Here is an 18635-nt window from a genome sequence, read left to right on the forward strand (position 1 = left end):
TCATCTGTAAAAGTGGTTCAACATTTATTCTGTTGTAGTTCTTTTAAAGGCAGATTATCCTGGAGTTTCATAAACTGACAGGCTTTGTGCCTCCATGTTCATCATTAACATTAGTGCAGTACCGAGCTCCTCCAGCAGATGGAAATGGAACACCACAATGGATAGATAGATAAAGAGTTATATACATATATATAAAGGTATGTAATTTGTACTTCTGCATAAAATATACAACTACTGTATACAATATATACAAATGCTACATATCATACTTCAAAATATGTCTCCTTAGTCCAGAGCCACCAATTTAGAGTCAGCTTGCTATAAAACAAATATGTACATTATGTGTAAATCTGGGCCAGTGTCGCACTTCAGTCACTGGGGTGAAATATTTAAAAATGTAATGCTTCTCATGTGGTTTTACTCTAAACGGTGTTGTGAAAGGCGCCTATAAAATGTCTTTAGTCCACTGTCCTTTGGACCGTTTGCAGCTACAACGCTGCACGTTTTCCTACCATGTGATATATGGAAGGTTTACCTCATCTTATGAAAGGAGCCAAAATGAACACTAGCATTTCATCATTCTTGCTTAACAGACTTTTGTCATAAAAATCGAGTTGTTTAAAGTAAAACTGCTTTTTGAGTTTAACACCATAATCCAAGGTAAAGAGGAAAATAAAACTTGCACGCTGACGTAACAAAGTTAAACACGGGACCAGTGCCATGTTGACTTGTGGTTATGCAAGCAGCTTGTGTGACCAAAGTTATCCAGCTGCAGCTCAAAACAAGCTTTATCTGGTCAATATAATGCATGACTGCGCTAACATTTCACAACATCCCATTTTCTAAACGCACCAGAACGAAAAACATACTCGACAATGCGCCTGGTGCTTCAAATACTAACATTTGATTAGGGACTGAGACAAACGCCAACAAGTATCCAGCTCAAAATGTTTATTCAGGTTAAGAGCAGATCAGAATCAGTCACAATTTACGTTTAAAAATGTCAAGTGAGAAAGCCAACAGGTACAAAGACGTTACCATATAAACTTCTACACGACATTTAAAAACAAAAACCACAACATGCGAGATCAAGATGCCTACGTCATCGGTTAAAGCAGATTAAACATCGCGTTAGGCTCAGTGAACAGACAACCGGAGGGTTTAGTTTGAAGCACGTGTAGACGATTTTCTTTTATTTATTTTTTTCCTTCAACCTCCAGGTCCACTCGTGGGCGAGCTGCCGTTTAGCTCTTGCTCCCCAGGGTGTGCTTGTCGAAGAGGTACTCGGCCATCTTGTTGTTGTGGGCGTCCATGCGGGTGAGGTTGGTGATGTGGTCGCCCAGCTTCTTGATGGCCTCCACCTGCTCGTTCAGGTAGTGGGTCTCCAGGAAGTCACACAGCTAAAAAGAGAAATGAATAAATCAGGACGTTAGTGTTGAAAAGAAAGCAGATTTAGATTAAAAAGTGGTGCGACGCCAGGTTTAAAAACTCACATGGGGGTCGGTGTGCTCGGAGGCCAGCTTGTGGAGGTCCAGCAGAGCCTGGTTCACATTCTTCTCCAGCTGCAGGGCGGCCTGCATGGCCTCCAGGCCGCTTCCCCACTCGTCACGCTCGGGTTTCTGCGCAACGAAAACATGCGATTACAACACCGAACCATCTCCTGCAACGCTGCACAACTACAACGACAATTACTCTCGTCTTGTACCAACCTTGATGTCCTGGAGGAAGATGCGTCCGCCCCTCTTGTTCTGGAAGGACAGCAGCTTGTCGGCGTGCTCCCGCTCCTCCTCGCTGTTCTCCTTGAAGAAATGGGCGAAGCCTGGGAGGGCCACATCGTCACGGTCGAAGTAAAAGGCCTGAGGTGGACAAAACAAAAAATAGAAAACAAAAAGGTGGTTATTTACATGGGTCAACCATTATAATTAGGCACAAAACAGCTGTGACAAGTAGTAGTTGTGGTCAGGATCACGAGCCATGACTCATCTAGTCTAGTCAGTGACTAAAGGAGCAACCTAAGCATGACACAGCAGGTTGTTATCAGCGAGCCACCAACCAGGAAGTGCGGTAAGAACAAGCGAAAACACCACAAATTAAAAAATAGATAAAAATTTAACAATACACACTATTACTAATGGCATTTCAAGTGTTTTTCAATCTTTCTCACCATTGAAGTGTAGGTGTAGGAGGCAAACATCTCCATGTTGATCATCCGGTTGATTGCGGCCTCGCAGTCGCGGTGGTAGTTCTGACGCACCTGGGAATCCATTTTAGCTGGCGTTTCTTGTGCTTTTTCTTAACAAAAACGGTACAAAAATAGAGCTTTGCGTAGACTTTTTCCTTTCACAGTAGTGTAGAGAGTAGACGAAAAAAAAAACAACAAACGTTTCGTGTCCTGGGTAATGATGAAGTTTTCGGGACGAAGAAAAAGAAGGTTCCGTTCAAACACTGTTGAAGCAAGAACTCCTCTACGGTTTCTTCCCTGGTGTGAAATGGAAGACGGAGCTCTGCCTCTATTTATACCCAAACCGCGTCCTGGTGACGTCACCTGAGACGTTTCCACCAATCACTGCCGACCCCGGGAGTCTCATGACAAAAAAAGATGACGTTGCGCTTTTTTTTTCTTCTTCTTCGCATAAATGAAATGTAGTCACCCGACCCGCTGCCGTGACTAAGCACTTTTTTGGCTTTTTGTAAGAGAATTTATTTATATTTTAACTGTAATTCTAATTATTATATTTCACAAGCTTAATCATGTTAAGTCAAAGGTTGTTTCTAAACCGCATGTAAAGTCAACCTCAATTAAATCAAAATAGCGAAGTGCTGTACAAGCAGAACAAGATAAATAATACAAAACAAGTTAAAATAAGCGATAAAATATCAAATAAAACTGTGTTTTTGCATAGTAAATTCAAGATTTCCTGCTTAACTTGGATTGAAGGCCAACAAGAAAATATAAAATATATATAAAAATATATAAAAGGGTCCGCTGTTCCAGAGTTTGGCCGCCAACGCCAAAAAGGCTCAATGGCCTCTCTGTCTGAGCCTGAATTGTAGGGAAGTCCAGTAACAGCTGGTCTGTTGATCGCAGAGCTCTAGCTGATGTGTAGTGGCAAAGTAATTCTGAGAGATAAGCCGGTGCCCGGCTATTAAGACTCTTAAAAGCTAGTAAAAAAAATTTAAAATGAATCCTAAAATAGACTGGAAGTCTGCGTGGGGATGCCAGTAGCGGTGTAATGTGATCTCATTGTTTTTCCCCAGTTAAAAAAAGCTATATGAAAGAGGTTTTAATGTTATTTTCAATTCAATGGTCAATTCAATCTTAAATAAACGTCGATGGACTACTGGCTGGCTATCAGTGTCTCTACTGTGGAATCACATTTCCTTTTGCGTCATCTAAGATAATTCATAAAGCAATGAAAGTAAATAGGGAAAGGAGTAGTATTTTGTATAGCTAAATTCAGAATTTAAAGTTTGTGCATGGTTGTCAACGTTATCAGTAACAAATCATTGGATAACTTGTGGCCTAGTTAGCCCACACCTACCGACATATTTTTCATGCCTGGTTGTGTAATGTGCAGATATAGCATATTACTATAAGCTACGACCCATTAAAGGAGCATGGTCACGACATGACACGATCAAAGCTAAAGCAAGTATTTGCTAGCAATGCGTTTATAAACCAAAACCAATCAAACCGTTTTTATAAGTCTACCCCGCTTACCACCATCTTGGTTTCCCGCTTCCTGCCGTCTCCTCTTTTGTTTTTGAAAACCAGAGGAATTTCGCTTCATTGCGCCAGTTGCTAACAAGCAATGCTAACAAGTGCCCAAACCAAATGTATTTAAAATTGGCTGTTAAAACTAGCAAAGGCTAACATGTGTGGGGACCCCTAGAGGGGATTGTGGAGCATTGTCCTTGCATTGTAGGAACATCATAGGTTTTATTGTCATTGCAAAATGAACCAGACGGTAGCCATCCGAGGGCCGCCTTTGTCTTTTCCCTGGCGAGGCACCAAGCGGTTGCTCAATTTGCCAGTCCAGACTTTGTGCTGATTTCTGGGCTCACCACAAAAACCCACTAAATACAGTACTTGGTTTAACTTCATGAGCAACCCAAGTGTTTTTTTTTTCTTTTTATTGAATTACTCAATACTGGAGCTCTGTCACAAGACTGTGGTTTATCCCAAGTCATCGCAGTTTGTTGAGATAGTGTATCTAAGGTGGTAAGCAGTAACAAAAAGATCAGACGGAGTTCAACTATTGTGAAAAAAAAGCTGATAGCAAAATGGGACATGTTATATATACATATATGTGAGTTAATTAGTACTTATAGTGGTGTAAAGCTAATCTAGTGAAAGCATGAAATGGTCTACACGCTCTGTTAATCATTATCATCTGCTCGGCTTCTAAAGGGAGGTTAAAACAGGTTATCTGCTTTAGCTTATCCCAATCTTTTTTCCTTTTTTTTTTGAAAGTATAGCTAAGCACTACAAGAAAACACCACTTATTTGTTAGATCATTTTAATTTTCTTGTAATGTGGACGTACATCTGTAGCCTTGCTGTTAAGTAGTCATGATATTACTGACTGATATAAGGCCACGTGCTGGTGTGTTGTTTACCTAACGAATGTACTCAAGCTACGAGGAGTTCAAGGTGTCCCAAAGATCTCAATCCAACCCACTTGAGTATTTTCTTGGGATGTCATGGGCAATTAAGTCTGATCCTTGGAGGCAAAATCTCACAACTTACAGGATCCAATTAAGGCTCCAGAAACTGAATCACGCCTCTAGAGGTTTAGTGCCTCAAAAAGAGAGCAAAAAGAGAAACCTACAAGATAAAAAGAAGGTGGTCACGATGAAAAAAAAAGTGCTTTTACTTGTATGTATTGTAGATTTTATTGTGTATTGCTGCCATAGTTTGTATCTTTTATTGCCTCCGAACCAGAGAGCTGCTGAAGCTGATGTATTTCTGCTGGACAATGACAATAAAAAACTTCTTCTTAAAAGGCAGGTGGTCATAATGTTATATCTGAATCATTGTTGCATCAGCACTAGCAGCTAGCAGCTAGCTTAAAGCCAGGTAGCATCACATGCTTGTCATTCAAGTAACCAACTTGCGTAACATACATTCCTCATTATTATAAGGAAGTGGCACTAGTTTTTCAAGAAGAAACGCTGATAGTGCGACTTCCTGTGATCTCTTGATCCATAGAGCCAGATTTAAATTAAAGAAACTACACCTGTCCCTTTTAAATAATGAATGCATCCCCAGATTCCTAGAAACCCGGTTGGCTTCAGGTGTTTCTTCTTGGAAGTTCAAAGTTTCCAACCTGCATCGGAAACTGTTGAAGTTGTAAGATGTTGTCACTGTACGCCTTATCTACGTATATAAATAATGACTATGCCAGCTTTTATGAAAGACGCACACGATAAACTCTTTGTTCCATAAAACTAGAGTGATTTTAAATTGAACTCCTGCTATTCAAAGGAGGTATTTAGATATGATCCTTCTTATATTCGATGCTTTGTCATCCGACACCAGTCAGGCTTCTGGAGAGGTAGCTCAAGTTCAGCTGCCGATTTGCGCTGAGTCATTGCCGTGACTCAGCATTTCACAGCTTCATACTTCCTGTTTTTTGTTCAGGGAGGAGACTCATAGCCACAGAAACCTCTGCTGGCTGGAACCAGTTTGGGAGAATTTAAAAAAAAAAGGAACAAGAAAGCAAGGAATAAGGAACCAAAACTGGACACGGGTGATGGAAAACACTGTGTTCTGACCAAAGCTTGTAGAGTCCCACAGCTTTAGACATGAGCTTCTTTCACATTATCCCCCTCCTCCCCTGTGGTTACACCACCTTTCCTTGAATCCAGTGGAACTTTAAATATTAATATGTCACCAACTTAGATTTTTTTTAGAACTAAGTCCTAATAATAAATAAAGGTTTTGCTCCAATAGTGATTTGCAGCACACAGTTATGTATGTAAGTAAATCTCTACATCTTGACTTTACTGCCCTTAAGATATAAACCCTCTCCAAAAAGACTGCTATGCTAGCAGCTCTGTGATGCTAAACTAACTGCTAACGTGTTCACACCGTCGTCACATTCTTTCTCGTTTTTATCTGGAGCACCAAAAACTTATTCTGGACCCTTCTTAGATTCCGTTTCCACCACCAGAGACAGAAAGTTCATAGAACCACGGTTACATTTGTAACTTTTCCACCATGCTTCCCACCTCTTCAAATAAATTTATGTAAAATGCATCATTGCAGATGTATTAAAAAAAATTTAAACTCTGGCATGCCACTTCAACTCATAGAAAAACGTACCTTTATCCGCTGATTAGCTTAGTTAGCACTGCATACATCTGTTAGCGAGAGCTTGAATGTATGTTATTTCTATTTTATTTATCACAAGTCCCACACTATAGATTTGACTTCCTGAGACCCTGCGTTCTCATATGGGGACATTACGTATTAGGTTTTATTGCTGCTTATTCTGCTTCACAAAAAATAAAGTGTCCTCATTAGTGGACACTTTATGCTGCCATCTATGTTAGCAAAGGGTCAATACACTAGTTGGTAAGAACATGATAGTATTCCATCGGATTCATTCTACAGATGATCACAGGAGAAAAGTGGACGACTATCTATCTATCTAACTTATTTATGCTTATTCACGTTTCTAGTTTGATATGACGCACAAATTTAACACATTTTATCAATAGCAGCGAGCTACAACCTCACTTATTAGGAAGTACTTGTTTGAGGAAGTTGGGACTTCACTGTTCTGACTTCAATTCTGGTTTTGCTCAGTCATGTCCAGGTACTAAAATAAACAGTTTTATATTTTGTCACACATTGGTGACTTTATTATAATATAAATAATGAAATAATCCCAGTGTCCACATATGAGGACATTATTTTTCTTTTTTTTTTTCCCAAAAAAAACTACTACTTCCTGTTGAAAGATGATACTTAGCTTTTATAATTCTAAGGTCCTAGATTTAATTTACCATGTTAGCTTGCAAACATTTGCTAAATAGCACAAGCTACAATATATAACTGAGGAGGAAAGTTGGTCGTCTGTTATGTTGATTTGGAGAAATACTGCTAGCAGGACAACAAAGCGACTAGAACAGTGTGTGAATTCATAAAAATCATCTTTTAATTATGGCTTTCAGACGACGAGGTCCACAATATCCTTCACCAGAAACTCACAGTTTATCTTGACTGGGAATGTTTAAACCTCGTAACATTGTACAGTAATAAAGACACACGGCTGAGACAGGGTAATTTTTTTGCTAGGTCGCAGACTCTAAGGCAGATAAGGGTTAGAACTGCAGACTGGAAAAAAAAAAATACATGATGCATGAAAAAGAAGAAACGTAATCAAACCGTACTTCTTAGTGATTCTCTGTAAAATATAAAAATTGCATTTAAGTAAGTATTTTCTTTTACTGCATGTCAACATCTAAATGTGGCACCTGGGTTTTTATTTCACTTCCTATTCTGGAAATGCAAAAGGAAAAACCTGCCTCGACTGTTTTAACCACAGCGAGTAGTTACATGTTCAAATCCACTTATATTTTAGCATCGTTGTGAACATGTGACCTTCAATTCATCAAACCTGTCCCTGTTTTAAGTGCTTTAGGAGTTAATTGAGCATCTGTGTCTCACTCTTCATTTTTTCTGACTGTTTCTTTCACATCTACAGTGGGTATATGTAACTCATCATCCTTTTTTTTTTTTTTTTTTTTTTTTAAATCTTGTCTTTGCTTTTTCATGCAGTAGGAATCCACATGCTCTTCCACTGGATGGCGTTTCTCCACATTTCCTCCAGTAAAGCGGGATGACAGCGCCTCCAGTCCTCCCCGACGTCTTTCCCCTCCTTTTGGCAGAAGAGGCGCAGGGTTTTCAGAGGGCTGGTGCAGGTGTGTTGCAGGTACTGACAGCCCTGCGGCAAAGGAAACCAGAGAAAGAAGATTAAAGTTAATTCGTTAGATGTTAGGGCTGCACAGTTAATTGAATTTTTAATCGTGATTGAATGAATGAACCTGATAGTACATTCAAAACACGGGCTCTGCTGCATATTTAATCAAGCAGTTCCTGGTATCGGAAGTATCGATATTTCAGTATCGGTTTGCACATCACGAGTTCTGGATTTAGGACGAGTGACACGATACGTTCAATGGCAACCAGACGACCATGTGTGTAAATTTTATTGTTTATTATTAAGCATTTATTCTAATTTAAAGTTTCATTTTTCACTGGTCGAATACCATTTGTTTGAAACTAGTGCAATAAAAATAAATTTTTTAATTTTTAATTATTTATTATTTTTTATGCGATGAATAATCGTGATACTGTTTGTTTGAAACTAGTGCAATAAAAATACATTTTTAAATTTTTTATTATTTTTTACGCGATGAATAATCGTGAAACTGTTTGTTTGAAACTAGTGCAATAAAAATACATTTTTTAAAATTTTTTTTACATGATGAAAAATCGTGATTAAAATAATGATCAAAATAACCGTGATTATCATTTTGGTCATAATCGTGCAGCTCTAGTAGACGTCCAGACCAAGTCAGGTTGTCAGCGTTGGGTTCTTACCTCAGCGCTGCCCCAGTACCAGACGGCCTTGATGACACTGTGATTAGCAAGAGCAGCCGTCAGCTGATCTCGACTTCCCGTTATGACGTTTACTAGACCTGCGGGCAGGTCTGACGACTGGAGCACCTGAGGAAAAACATGTGATTTAGAAAAAAAAAGAAAAAGTCGATTCACTCATGTCATCATTATGCAGCTTTTAGTCAACACTACACAAGTGAAATCATCACTTCAGGGCAGTTTTTAGTTGCTAGAAGAGAGTCTGCTTATTACTTATTATTCAGCTCAAACACTGACCTGAATAAACGTCAACGCCGGCAGTGGGTACTTCTGACTGGGGACCAGGATGACAGCGTTGCCCGTGGCGATGGTCGCCCCAAGGAGCGTTACCATGGAGAGGAGGGGATTCTTGTCAGGTAGCACCACCCCCACGACTCCCAGAGCCTCAGGGACGGAGAGGGCCGAGCCGGACTTTGGCATGGGCTGAAACCACAAGAGTCAAATGAAATATTTACGACCTCTCCTCATCATCCTTTCAATGCTACAGTACTGTGTGGCTAAAGTTACTTCTCAGTAAAGCTCTTAGCGTTAGCATCTTTTATTCAGCTTCATTTATCATAACTGAAATGACCTAAAACTAACTTAAACTAACTGAAACTGAGGTTAATCCACTTTTTCAAACCTATACTAGTTCATATGGATCATTGTTGAGTCCAATTGTCCTTAATTTGATCTGATAATCCACATTTTCCCTGGTCTCTCTGTATTTACTGCTTCATTTCACCATGTTTTTGCCACCCAGGGGGCGTGGCCTGGGACCCTCTTACAACACGTATAATATCAAAGGCCTCACCAGAGATCCTCCCTGGATCTTGTCGCAGTAAGCTGCCCAAACACTGAGCCTGGCCACGCTGAGCTCCACCTCCTTGTCAGCGTCCTCCATGGACGCGCCGGTCTGGACGTTAATGGACGCCGCTACGTCCTTCCTCTTTGCCTCAAGGCCCTTAGCCAGAGAGTAAAGAGACTGAGCGCGTGCAGTCGGGGTCTTTTTCATCCAGCTACAATCAGGATGTTCAAAGGAATAAAGTGATTATAGAGGAACTTTATTTAACTTGTTAGAATATTTATTTTTTTCTTTTTACAGCAAATATAATACAGGAAAATCACTGTTAGCAAATAAATTAAACTCTTGATATTTACTTGTGTATTTTACTGATTTACCGAGCATGTACAACAACAAAGTACAGAACAAATGTGTTTTTCTATCAGCTCCCAAAGTCAAGTTGGACTTTGTCCGGTGATAAATACGCACACACAGAAACCTGGGCTGTAACTTATTACACACATGTCTTTGTGCGTCTGAAACCTGCATAAAAGGTTTTATTTTTTGTAAAGAAGACTACGTTTTTGAGGAAAATGAATATTTCTCTGTAATAAATCAGCTGAGATGAGAGAGAATGAACAATTTGGGATGAAAATGTGGAAGATTCAGATCCGACGAAGCTCAAAATATCTCCACGATGTTTATGAAACACTTAATATAGAAAGAGGTTATAAATATGAAACCATATGGACTCAGGATAAATATGTCCTTCAACGTTGAAAGTTTTCCCCTGAACATGAAGATTAAGAGACTGTCGGGTCGTCAGAACTCTTTCATTTCTGTTTTTAACTGTTTAATCTGACGACTGTGGTATATATACATATATATATCTCATATATCAGGGTCTGATAAAACTAGATGAATGCAGGTAAAAGTGAAAAGTGTTAATGATTACTGTCGGTTCACATGTTTAAGTTGCTCAATGCTCCGTTTGTGTTCATGGGTATTTTTGTGCGGCTGCAGCTCTCACCCGGGTTGGACTTTGATAGCAGCCTCCACGGCGTTACGGACATCTTTCCGTCCTCCGTCTGGACAATAGGCCAACACGCCGTCGCCCCCTGGTGGCTGCACCGTCACACTGCCGCCGGACACCGACTTGCACGTCTTACCGCCGACAAACTGAAGGTAGGACCGAGGAGAGCTGAGAGGATAACATATGACATAAATATATGACATATAATAATAATGATAATAATAATAATAATAATATGAGAAAACATTACAAATGTACCTAGCAGAGTTTGGATCTTCGGGGATAATAACTGTAGGTGCAGTTGTTCCAAATGTTGAGTAGTCCATAGAGAGAGGTGAGGCGCGAGGAAGAGGAGAAGCTGTAGAAGATGACGGCCGCAGAAAATGGTAAAGACCCTGTGAGAAAGAAAGAAGAGCAGATGATTTATCTGCAGAGTGGTGTGTAGGGAACAGGTGGTGCACTGGGGCTCCAAAACAAACTAAATATAGTAAAAGGTTCTTAGAAAAGCAAAAATATGACAGAATACTTTTAAAAATTGCAACTGTAATTGTACCACCTTATGTCGATGTACGACTAGTATACTCATAGAAACTAGGGTTACAGCACGATAACTACTAAGCTTAGAGACGATGCAGATGTGACAGGTGTGAGATGGTTCATAGTATTCATAATTTATAATTGTAATCTAAACGCTATTTAAAGGCTACTGTTAAATAAATAGAGCTCCTCCTGTTTTTCCATTTGTCCTCATATTGCCTGAATGTCCTGAACAAAGCTAAGTGGCTAACAAGCTTTTAGTAATTTTGCTTATTTAACTCAGTTTGCACAGATCTCAGAGAGAAACGTCATTTCATTCTTTCTGCATTGTAGTTGCATGAATGTCAAAATGACAATAAAGCTGAATAAATATTTTACTACTCCCCAGTCGGACATGCGGCTCTGGAGGCGTGAGCAATGACTGTAACTATAGACTGGATATAAATATGGACATCGTGTCCCCATTTCCTTGCACAGGCCAAACTGATGTGGGGGATATGGGTGGTGCCATTTTCCTCCAGACTCACGATGCCCCGCCCACACATCCTCCAGACTCATATGCCGCCCACTACATCCCAATCAGATGCCGCCCACATCTCAGACTCACGATGCCCCCACTTCTCAACTCAATGATGCCCGACACATCCTCCAGACTCACAATCGCGTTTTTATTTAATTAATTCTACATTCATCTCTACAAGGAAATGTTGGATTATACGCTTTTTTTTGTGCTTTGTTTTTGTTGGTTGGCATGGCAACTGGTAGTCATTATGTTACGTTTTGTTTCTATGGCGTCAAATAACTTAATTAAAATGAAACTTTGACAATAGTCACTTGAACACGCATCAATATTATATTTACTACCTAAAATGACAGAACCCATCCTCAAAAAAATTATTTGACGAGCATTTTAGTGTTTTATTTTTGACCCAAGTCCCGCCCACTAACACAAAAGGGGGTGGAGCTTATGATCTATACTGCTGCCAGACACCAGGGGGAGCTCTACTTGCTTTAGCTTCACTTCAGAGGAGCTGTTCATCCATCTTTACGTGGTCTATGACAGTAACCCACCTCCTGGCCTCCGTCAGTGCAGGTGCCGCTGTCTTTGTGACCGCAGGCTGGGAGACAGGGGTCGGACACGGAGTGAGAGTTCACCCAAACTGAGCCGACCGACAGGCTGGAAAGACACGAACGTGAATCCATCAGTGAGAAGAAATTTAAATAAAGTGGAACGTGAGGACAAATAAAAGAGTATGCACCTCTTGGCTGTCTCCAGAGCCAGGGTGAGGTCTTCAGTCCAGATAGACGCTGCCTGGCCATACGGACTGTGATTCCCTGCATGAAACATTACGTTAAAAAAAAAAAGCAAAACACTTTAAGCTTTATGTGACAACTAGTCCTGGTTCTTACCGAGGGCCACTGCTTCTGTGTTGCTCCTGAAGGCCATGAGAGGCAGCAGGGGTCCAGGAGGGGGGCTGACGACGAAGGACGAGGACGGGGCCGCCCCACAGAGAACCGTGGGAGGGTACAGAGCACCTGAAGACGGGACGGAGCAGGACTGAATCAACTGTGGGAGGGAGAGAAAAATGAATGTCAGGAAACACGAGATTTTGTTCTCAGCTGACCAGCATACAAACAGAAGAGGACGAAGACGCTGTGATGCTACAGGGACGTGGTTTTTGATTGGGACAGACACAAAATACCGTTCACTTGCACTTAATCTGACACAAAAAGACATTAAAGCTTCACATCCTTCGTAGCAAGACGCTCCTTTTCCTTCCTGGTGGCTCAAAGACCTATATTTTTCAATAATTTCAGAGGTAGTATACTGAATGTGTGCTTGTTATTGTTGTACCTTTTAAATTGCATAAATCAAAGGGAGTTCCTCTTTGCTCTGCAGGTTTCAGGCCGGTTTTTGTAAAGCGTCTTGAGACAATTTACATTGTTATTGCCTCTATATAAATAAAACTGAATTAAACTGAATTAAGTAACCAGTAACTTGATGAGCTGAGTGGAGGCGTAGGAGGTTCATTGTTTATTATTCATTGTACTCTGTAATTTAATTTAATTATTCCCTTCTACGTTCTTGTTTTGTTGTGTTTTTTAAAAAAACACAAATTTTAGGTTATTTTCATTTTTATGTGTGTATGTGACCGTGTAAATATGCATGTTTTGTTTTTGTTTTTTAAAAAAAGGAAAAGTTAAATTGTATTTGTGTAATTATTGTATTTTTCCCAATGATAATAATAATAATAATAATAATAATATGTTTTCCACATATGGAGGCCTTGAACTGACAAAATATAGTTAAAAAATAAAAAGAAAATAAATACATCAATAAAAAGAAATTAAAAAAGAAGTCAACTTCTTAACTTTGTTTGATAAAAAGTCAGAAGATGAACTTGTTCTGTGACAGGTCTTCGTTTTGTGACTCACCGTGGCCCCCTGCTGCTGAGCCTCCTGTACTGCAGCGTCCACCAGGACCCGGTCTGCATCACTGGACAGCGAGACACACTTCCTCCCCGGCATACGCAGCTTGAGTCGGGCCACGACGGCGTCCAGCACGCTCTCCTGAACGCACAACACCCAGTGGACCTGAGGACGGAGAGGGGACTCACTGGTCACACGGGTTAAGTCTTCATCCTTCTCTCAATCCATCATTTTAAATCCGCGTCACCTCTTTCCTCTTCTTGAAGGCGGCGTCCATCACTTCTTCTATGGCGCTGTCAATATCAGCCGATTCGAAGATGATGAACGGACACGTCGCGCCCACGCACGAGGACACGGACACGGGGACGCCCGCCCCCGCTGTCGCCTTACACAGCGTCACCCCATCCTGAGAGAAGAGAAAAGGACAAGAGGACGTTATCATGGGAAATTAAACCTCAGGTTAGAAAAGTAAGACCTGTTTCCTTTCACACACACACCTGCTTGTTGCCGCTGTAGGTGACGTAGCTGACGCTGGAGTTCTTGGCCACTTTAGCGGCAAGCGTCACGTCACTTCCTGTTAAAACGTTGAGAGCTCCAGCAGGAAGTCCAGCTCCGGTGAGAAGCTGGGACAACAGGAGCGCTGGGGGGGCGGAGCTTCGACCAGGGACCACGATCACAGAGTTACCTGAAGGAAGCAGCCATGAGTCACAACACCTCATACACCAGATTTAGAAACATTCAAAGCAAAATCACAACATCTTTGGTTGATTGGACATTTTTTTTTATAATTTTCGTTTAATTTCTACTCAACAAATTTATATTTATTTAAATAAACATTAACATGAATCCAACATATTTAAGTAAAGGGGTAGCTTAATATTGAATGCAAAATGATGATAAACAAATAATAAAAATAACAAAACAAAAAACTAATACATACATTTAACTTTCCAGTTTGGGATGAATTAATCTAAGTAACATCCACATGAATCAAGATGCCACGAGACGGTTTAAATGTTATTTTCCTCTAATAGTGATCGCCATTCAATTAACAGCCTGGTCTCTTATAAGGGCGGGCGGTGTGGTTCGGGTCAAAGAAAAAAAATAACCATATATTTGAGTCACTGTAGATGCGCTAGTGTTTGTTAACGTCTCAGTCGGTTATAGACGCAGTAACAACCAGCGCCAACAGATGGCAGTACGAACCCAGGTTATCATGGAAACACCATCAAAACAACAGAGATTTAGCAGCGTGGCGCAAAGAAGAAAACTTGACGTGAACTTCGAGGATAAATACAGGAGAGGAAGCTGAAAAACACTTTAATATTGACCCGTGAAGAATAAGATACTGGTACGTTATGGCCATTTAAGTTGCTGTAAATTTTTCATATGTGTACGGTACTGATATGAATGCTTTTTTATTTGTTTGTGTTTTTCTTTTCTCAAAAAAAGCAAATATATCAGTATGAAACAAAGGGACCTAGAAATAAAACCTGCCTCCAATAATGAGCATGTATTCTGGGCAGCTGAATAAATAAAGGCCACTATTAGAGGAAATACGGTAGTTCTCCTGTCAGTGGTTATAATGTTGTGGCTGATCGGTGTGTGTGTGTGTGTCTTACCCATGGCCAGAGCTGGGAGGACTTTGAGCATGAGGTTATAGAGGGAGCAGTCATCAGAGGTAACTACTGCCACCACACCTGGAAACAGGAGAAAGAAACTAAACCTCAACCAACAATTTAACAACCGAGATGTAACGTGTTGTTGTTGTTGTTGTGAACTCGTTGTCGTCCCCTCACCCAGCGGCATCCACTCAGCGAGGAGCGTGTCTCTGAGCTCGGCCCAGCCGCCGTAGAACTGCAGCAGCCTGACCAGGGCGGAGGTGGAGCAGGCGGCCTCGCACAGATCGCACAGCTCCGACAAACACTGGCCGTGCTGCCCGAGGACGCTCACCGACCTGGAGGGAAACACAGCGTTAGATCGACCCCGGCTGATGGAAAGGAGAACGTTTTCCACCGACGTGTGTGAAGAAATGTGTCGGACCTGAGCAGCACTTTGGATCTCTGGCAGCAGCTCAGGCCGCTCCATTTCTGGTAGCCGCTAACGGCGGAGGAGGCGCACTGGGAAACGTCGTCGTCCTCGGCGCATGTTGTGGTGCACACGGTCGCACCTGGAGACACGACACAGGCACATTTTTACACTGATGCGGCACAAATGAAAGGAGATATAGCGTCCGTGTGAACTAGATACGCGACGCTCGACACTGAGGCTCCGAAAGCCTGTTTCACTCTATTGGTTCGAAACACTGCGTCGTTTTTAGGCTTTTTATGTCACAATGAAACAGATTTTCATTCATTAAGAGGAGACGCAGGTGTTTAATACCGTCAAGAGAGAAATAATAGAGAATTATTAAGGAGAACTTGTTTATAAATAAAAACATGTAAAAAAAAAAAAAAGTAGTTTTCTTAATGACAATCAGGAAAAAGTACATCGTCCAAATCCTTGTTACCGTTGCAAGTGGTTTTCAATGAAACCTCCGGTCACTGTATCAGTCATCTCACATCGTAGCAAAAAAAATGTAAATCAAGTTTCAAGTAATAAGTCAATTTACATTTCAAAATGTTGACACGGATGCTTGAGAGGGATTTGGCTGAATCATTTCGTGGCTGCTATAACTGCAGCTGGCCACTAGATGTCACTGTCCACGTTTAAGGCTTCAAAGATTTGATTTGATTTTTTTCTTTTTTCGGTACAATCGGGAAGAAGAAGCCCCCGAAGCTTCACAAGGCTTCATCCGCCCGTCTCTAATGTAAAACGTTGAAATCTGTCTGTTCTTTCTCACCTTTAGCATCAACCAGGGAGCGGCTCTGTCTTTCTGCTGGACGGACAAACTTTCCATCGATGAAAAGACCCAGAGAGCGGGAATGATGGTCGAGCCAGGCCTGAAAAAGGTAAAAGTTCAGCTCTAAAGCGAAAGGATTTGAACGTAAATGATAAATAACACCTAGAAATAGAAACACAGGAAATATTTGTTTTGTTTCAAAGCAAAACAAATGAATCAAGTGACTTTAAATCAATCAAAAAAAAAAAAACACCTACATGGCCGACAGGTTTTGTTTTATTGATGTTCCTTTATTTTTTTACTATGCAATTTTCTTATTTTAGCACGTTCAAAATAAAGTCTAATCAAATTAAATCAGTTTTCTCGTTTTTTAAATTTACAAAAAGTAGTTACAGGGTGCAACTTATAGGATGCAAGTCAGGCGGAAACATGCAGCCATGAAAAAGAGCTGCATGCAACTAATGAGTAATTCATTGGTCTAATTAAATGTGCAGCCACAAACCGAAAACTGAAAATAAAGAACAAGAAAACAAATCTTTACAAATTTTTCCCCTTTTTCTTAACAACAAATATTTTTATTTACACTAATAATAATATTACCATAATAATAATAATAATAATGATAATAATAATAAATCAACCAAAAGGAAGCAGCTCAGCTTGCTTCCAATTTCGACTGCAGTGATAATTATATAAACCTGAATGAGGCTCATGTGGCAGCAGGTAGGACCGGTTCCAAACCTCATGTTTTATTGGTCAGGAGGACGCCACCTCTGCTCGGGAGGTCCGAGTCCGAGAGGACAGGAGCGTGTCAACTATTTACACATAGACGACCAAAGTTCAGAGCTCAGCTCGTCCCTAAACTGAAGAGTCACATTGAACCGGATCATTTCCACCAAGACGAAAAAGAGAATAGGGATCTGTCAACCTCTGAGAATATCATTTATGAGCCTCTTGACAACTGATTAATGTATTACAACAATGGCATTTTAAAAACTGGGCATGTGTGGTCGCTAATGTAATTGCTGCCAATTTAATGTCTGATTATAAATACAGAAGGATGAAGGGTTTGAAGACTGCTACTTCACTTCATAAATATTAAACTGTTGCACTTTAATTAAGAAGTAATTGCAGAAAACAGCAAACATGTGTCTACAGGACAAAACAATTGACATTTTGTGTCAGCGGATCAGTTTGAAATGTTGTAGGGAGTAACGAAACAAGAAGAAGGAACAGCAGCCACGGTGATAACCTGTTGGATGAGGAGCTGCACACCTCCACCTGCTCAAACGTCAAGCAGCTGGTGGCTGACATGATGAAGTTGTGTGGAGTGTGAGATCACGGTGGCTCAGAGAAATAAATCGCCTGATGTCTTTATTAAAACAAGAACAGTTTGCTTTGCGCCTCTTAAATACGTGCAGCATTAAACTGTATTCTGCTACCGACAGTAACTACGAGGTTTCGCTAAATTAAAGAGGAATTAAATATGTGTGTATGTAAATATGTAAAGTTTGCAGTTGTTAGATCTTAAACTACCCAATTAGGAAAAAGAAAAATAAGAAAATTTGCTACAGGACTTCTTTCATATCCAACTGTACAAATCACCTTTCTGTAACAGATATATACTGTATATTCTTCTATCTGTATTTGTTCTACAGTTGTTTTTTTTATGCTTAACTAAGCTATTGTAACCAAGTAATTTCCCTTATGGATCATTAAAGTCTATCAAAGTCTAAAATTATACAAAAATAAATAAATAAATAAATTAGTGACGTTTGCTGTTTTTGGAAGACAGAAACTCTTATTTGTCCCACTAGAATCAGCTTCTTACTACACCGGTCTCTAGTCTATTTAATTCATGAAAAGTAAACTGTTTTTGAACCTTTACCTCCCTCCTCTTGACACATCACAAGTAACTTCAGTTCACTCAAGTTAAGTCACATGTTCGTCTGGTTGGTCGCAGCTAATGAACTCCACATGGTTTGACTAGTTCCCCTGCAGAGCGCAGTGCACATTTTAAGCATCAGACGTACTTCACCCTCTCTCTCTCTTTTTTTTTTTTTTCTCGCTGTAACATGTGAGTCAAATAATAAATTAAAGAAGTTTACCTGCGCTGTTGCAGCGCTGGGAGTTGCTGCGGGTCCCTTGTCCATGCTTTGGAAGATACTGTACACTGTCTCGGTGGCGCTGCCGGCCATAATACAGGGAAGTCGGCGAGGAGGAGGAAGCTTTGCGCCTGCTTCGAGATAAAATTCCGGGCTGAAGGATTTATTTTGAAGTTAGAAAGATTCCTGCGTTAAAATCAGGTGCGACGTGCAACCACCCTTCACTCCTTCTTCTTCTTCTTTCTTCTTCGTCTT

The 18635-nt window shown here is 40.5% G+C and overlaps 2 protein-coding genes across 2 annotated transcripts; both read right to left on the reverse strand.

Annotated features, from left to right (window-relative positions):
- Window positions 1-936: 936 nt before the first annotated feature.
- Window positions 937-2499, reverse strand: LOC124997598 (ferritin, middle subunit). The gene is made up of 4 exons (XM_047571418.1): window positions 2165-2499; window positions 1710-1856; window positions 1494-1619; window positions 937-1400 (listed from the first exon to the last, which is right to left on the reverse strand). Exons 1-4 carry the CDS (start codon window positions 2264-2266, stop codon window positions 1245-1247), a joined length of 531 nt encoding a protein of 176 aa, XP_047427374.1. The 5' UTR covers window positions 2267-2499; the 3' UTR covers window positions 937-1244.
- Window positions 2500-7143: 4644 nt separating this feature from the next.
- aldh16a1 (aldehyde dehydrogenase 16 family, member A1) lies at window positions 7144-18635 on the reverse strand. The gene is made up of 17 exons (XM_047571417.1): window positions 18384-18635; window positions 16276-16375; window positions 15477-15603; window positions 15233-15390; window positions 15056-15133; window positions 13931-14118; window positions 13681-13839; window positions 13440-13598; window positions 12414-12570; window positions 12263-12338; window positions 12075-12180; window positions 10725-10861; window positions 10464-10634; window positions 9464-9668; window positions 8908-9093; window positions 8614-8739; window positions 7144-7954 (listed from the first exon to the last, which is right to left on the reverse strand). The coding sequence occupies exons 1-17, from the start codon at window positions 18471-18473 to the stop codon at window positions 7781-7783; spliced, it is 2397 nt and encodes a 798-aa protein (XP_047427373.1). The 5' UTR covers window positions 18474-18635; the 3' UTR covers window positions 7144-7780.

Source organism: Mugil cephalus, chromosome 20, assembly GCF_022458985.1.
Source record: "Mugil cephalus isolate CIBA_MC_2020 chromosome 20, CIBA_Mcephalus_1.1, whole genome shotgun sequence".
Lineage (NCBI taxonomy): Eukaryota > Metazoa > Chordata > Actinopteri > Mugiliformes > Mugilidae > Mugil > Mugil cephalus.

What these genes read in the sequence shown, in the direction of transcription:
- LOC124997598 (XM_047571418.1), bottom strand. Translation starts at nt 2,266, where the DNA reads ATGGATTCCCAGGTGCGTCAGAACTACCACCGCGACTGCGAGGCCGCA. An exon ending in TCTTCCTCCAGGACATCAAG is followed by an intron (nt 1,620 to 1,709) that starts GTTGGTACAAGA and finishes TTCGTTGCGCAG; the next exon opens with AAACCCGAGCGTGACGAGTG. An exon ending in CCGAGCACACCGACCCCCAT is followed by an intron (nt 1,401 to 1,493) that starts GTGAGTTTTTAA and finishes TTCTCTTTTTAG; the next exon opens with CTGTGTGACTTCCTGGAGAC.
- aldh16a1 (XM_047571417.1), bottom strand. Translation starts at nt 18,473, where the DNA reads ATGGCCGGCAGCGCCACCGAGACAGTGTACAGTATCTTCCAAAGCATG. An exon ending in CGCTGAGTGGATGCCGCTGG is followed by an intron (nt 15,134 to 15,232) that starts GTGAGGGGACGA and finishes TCCTGTTTCCAG; the next exon opens with GTGTGGTGGCAGTAGTTACC. An exon ending in CCTACAGCGGCAACAAGCAG is followed by an intron (nt 13,840 to 13,930) that starts GTGTGTGTGTGA and finishes CTCTTCTCTCAG; the next exon opens with GATGGGGTGACGCTGTGTAA.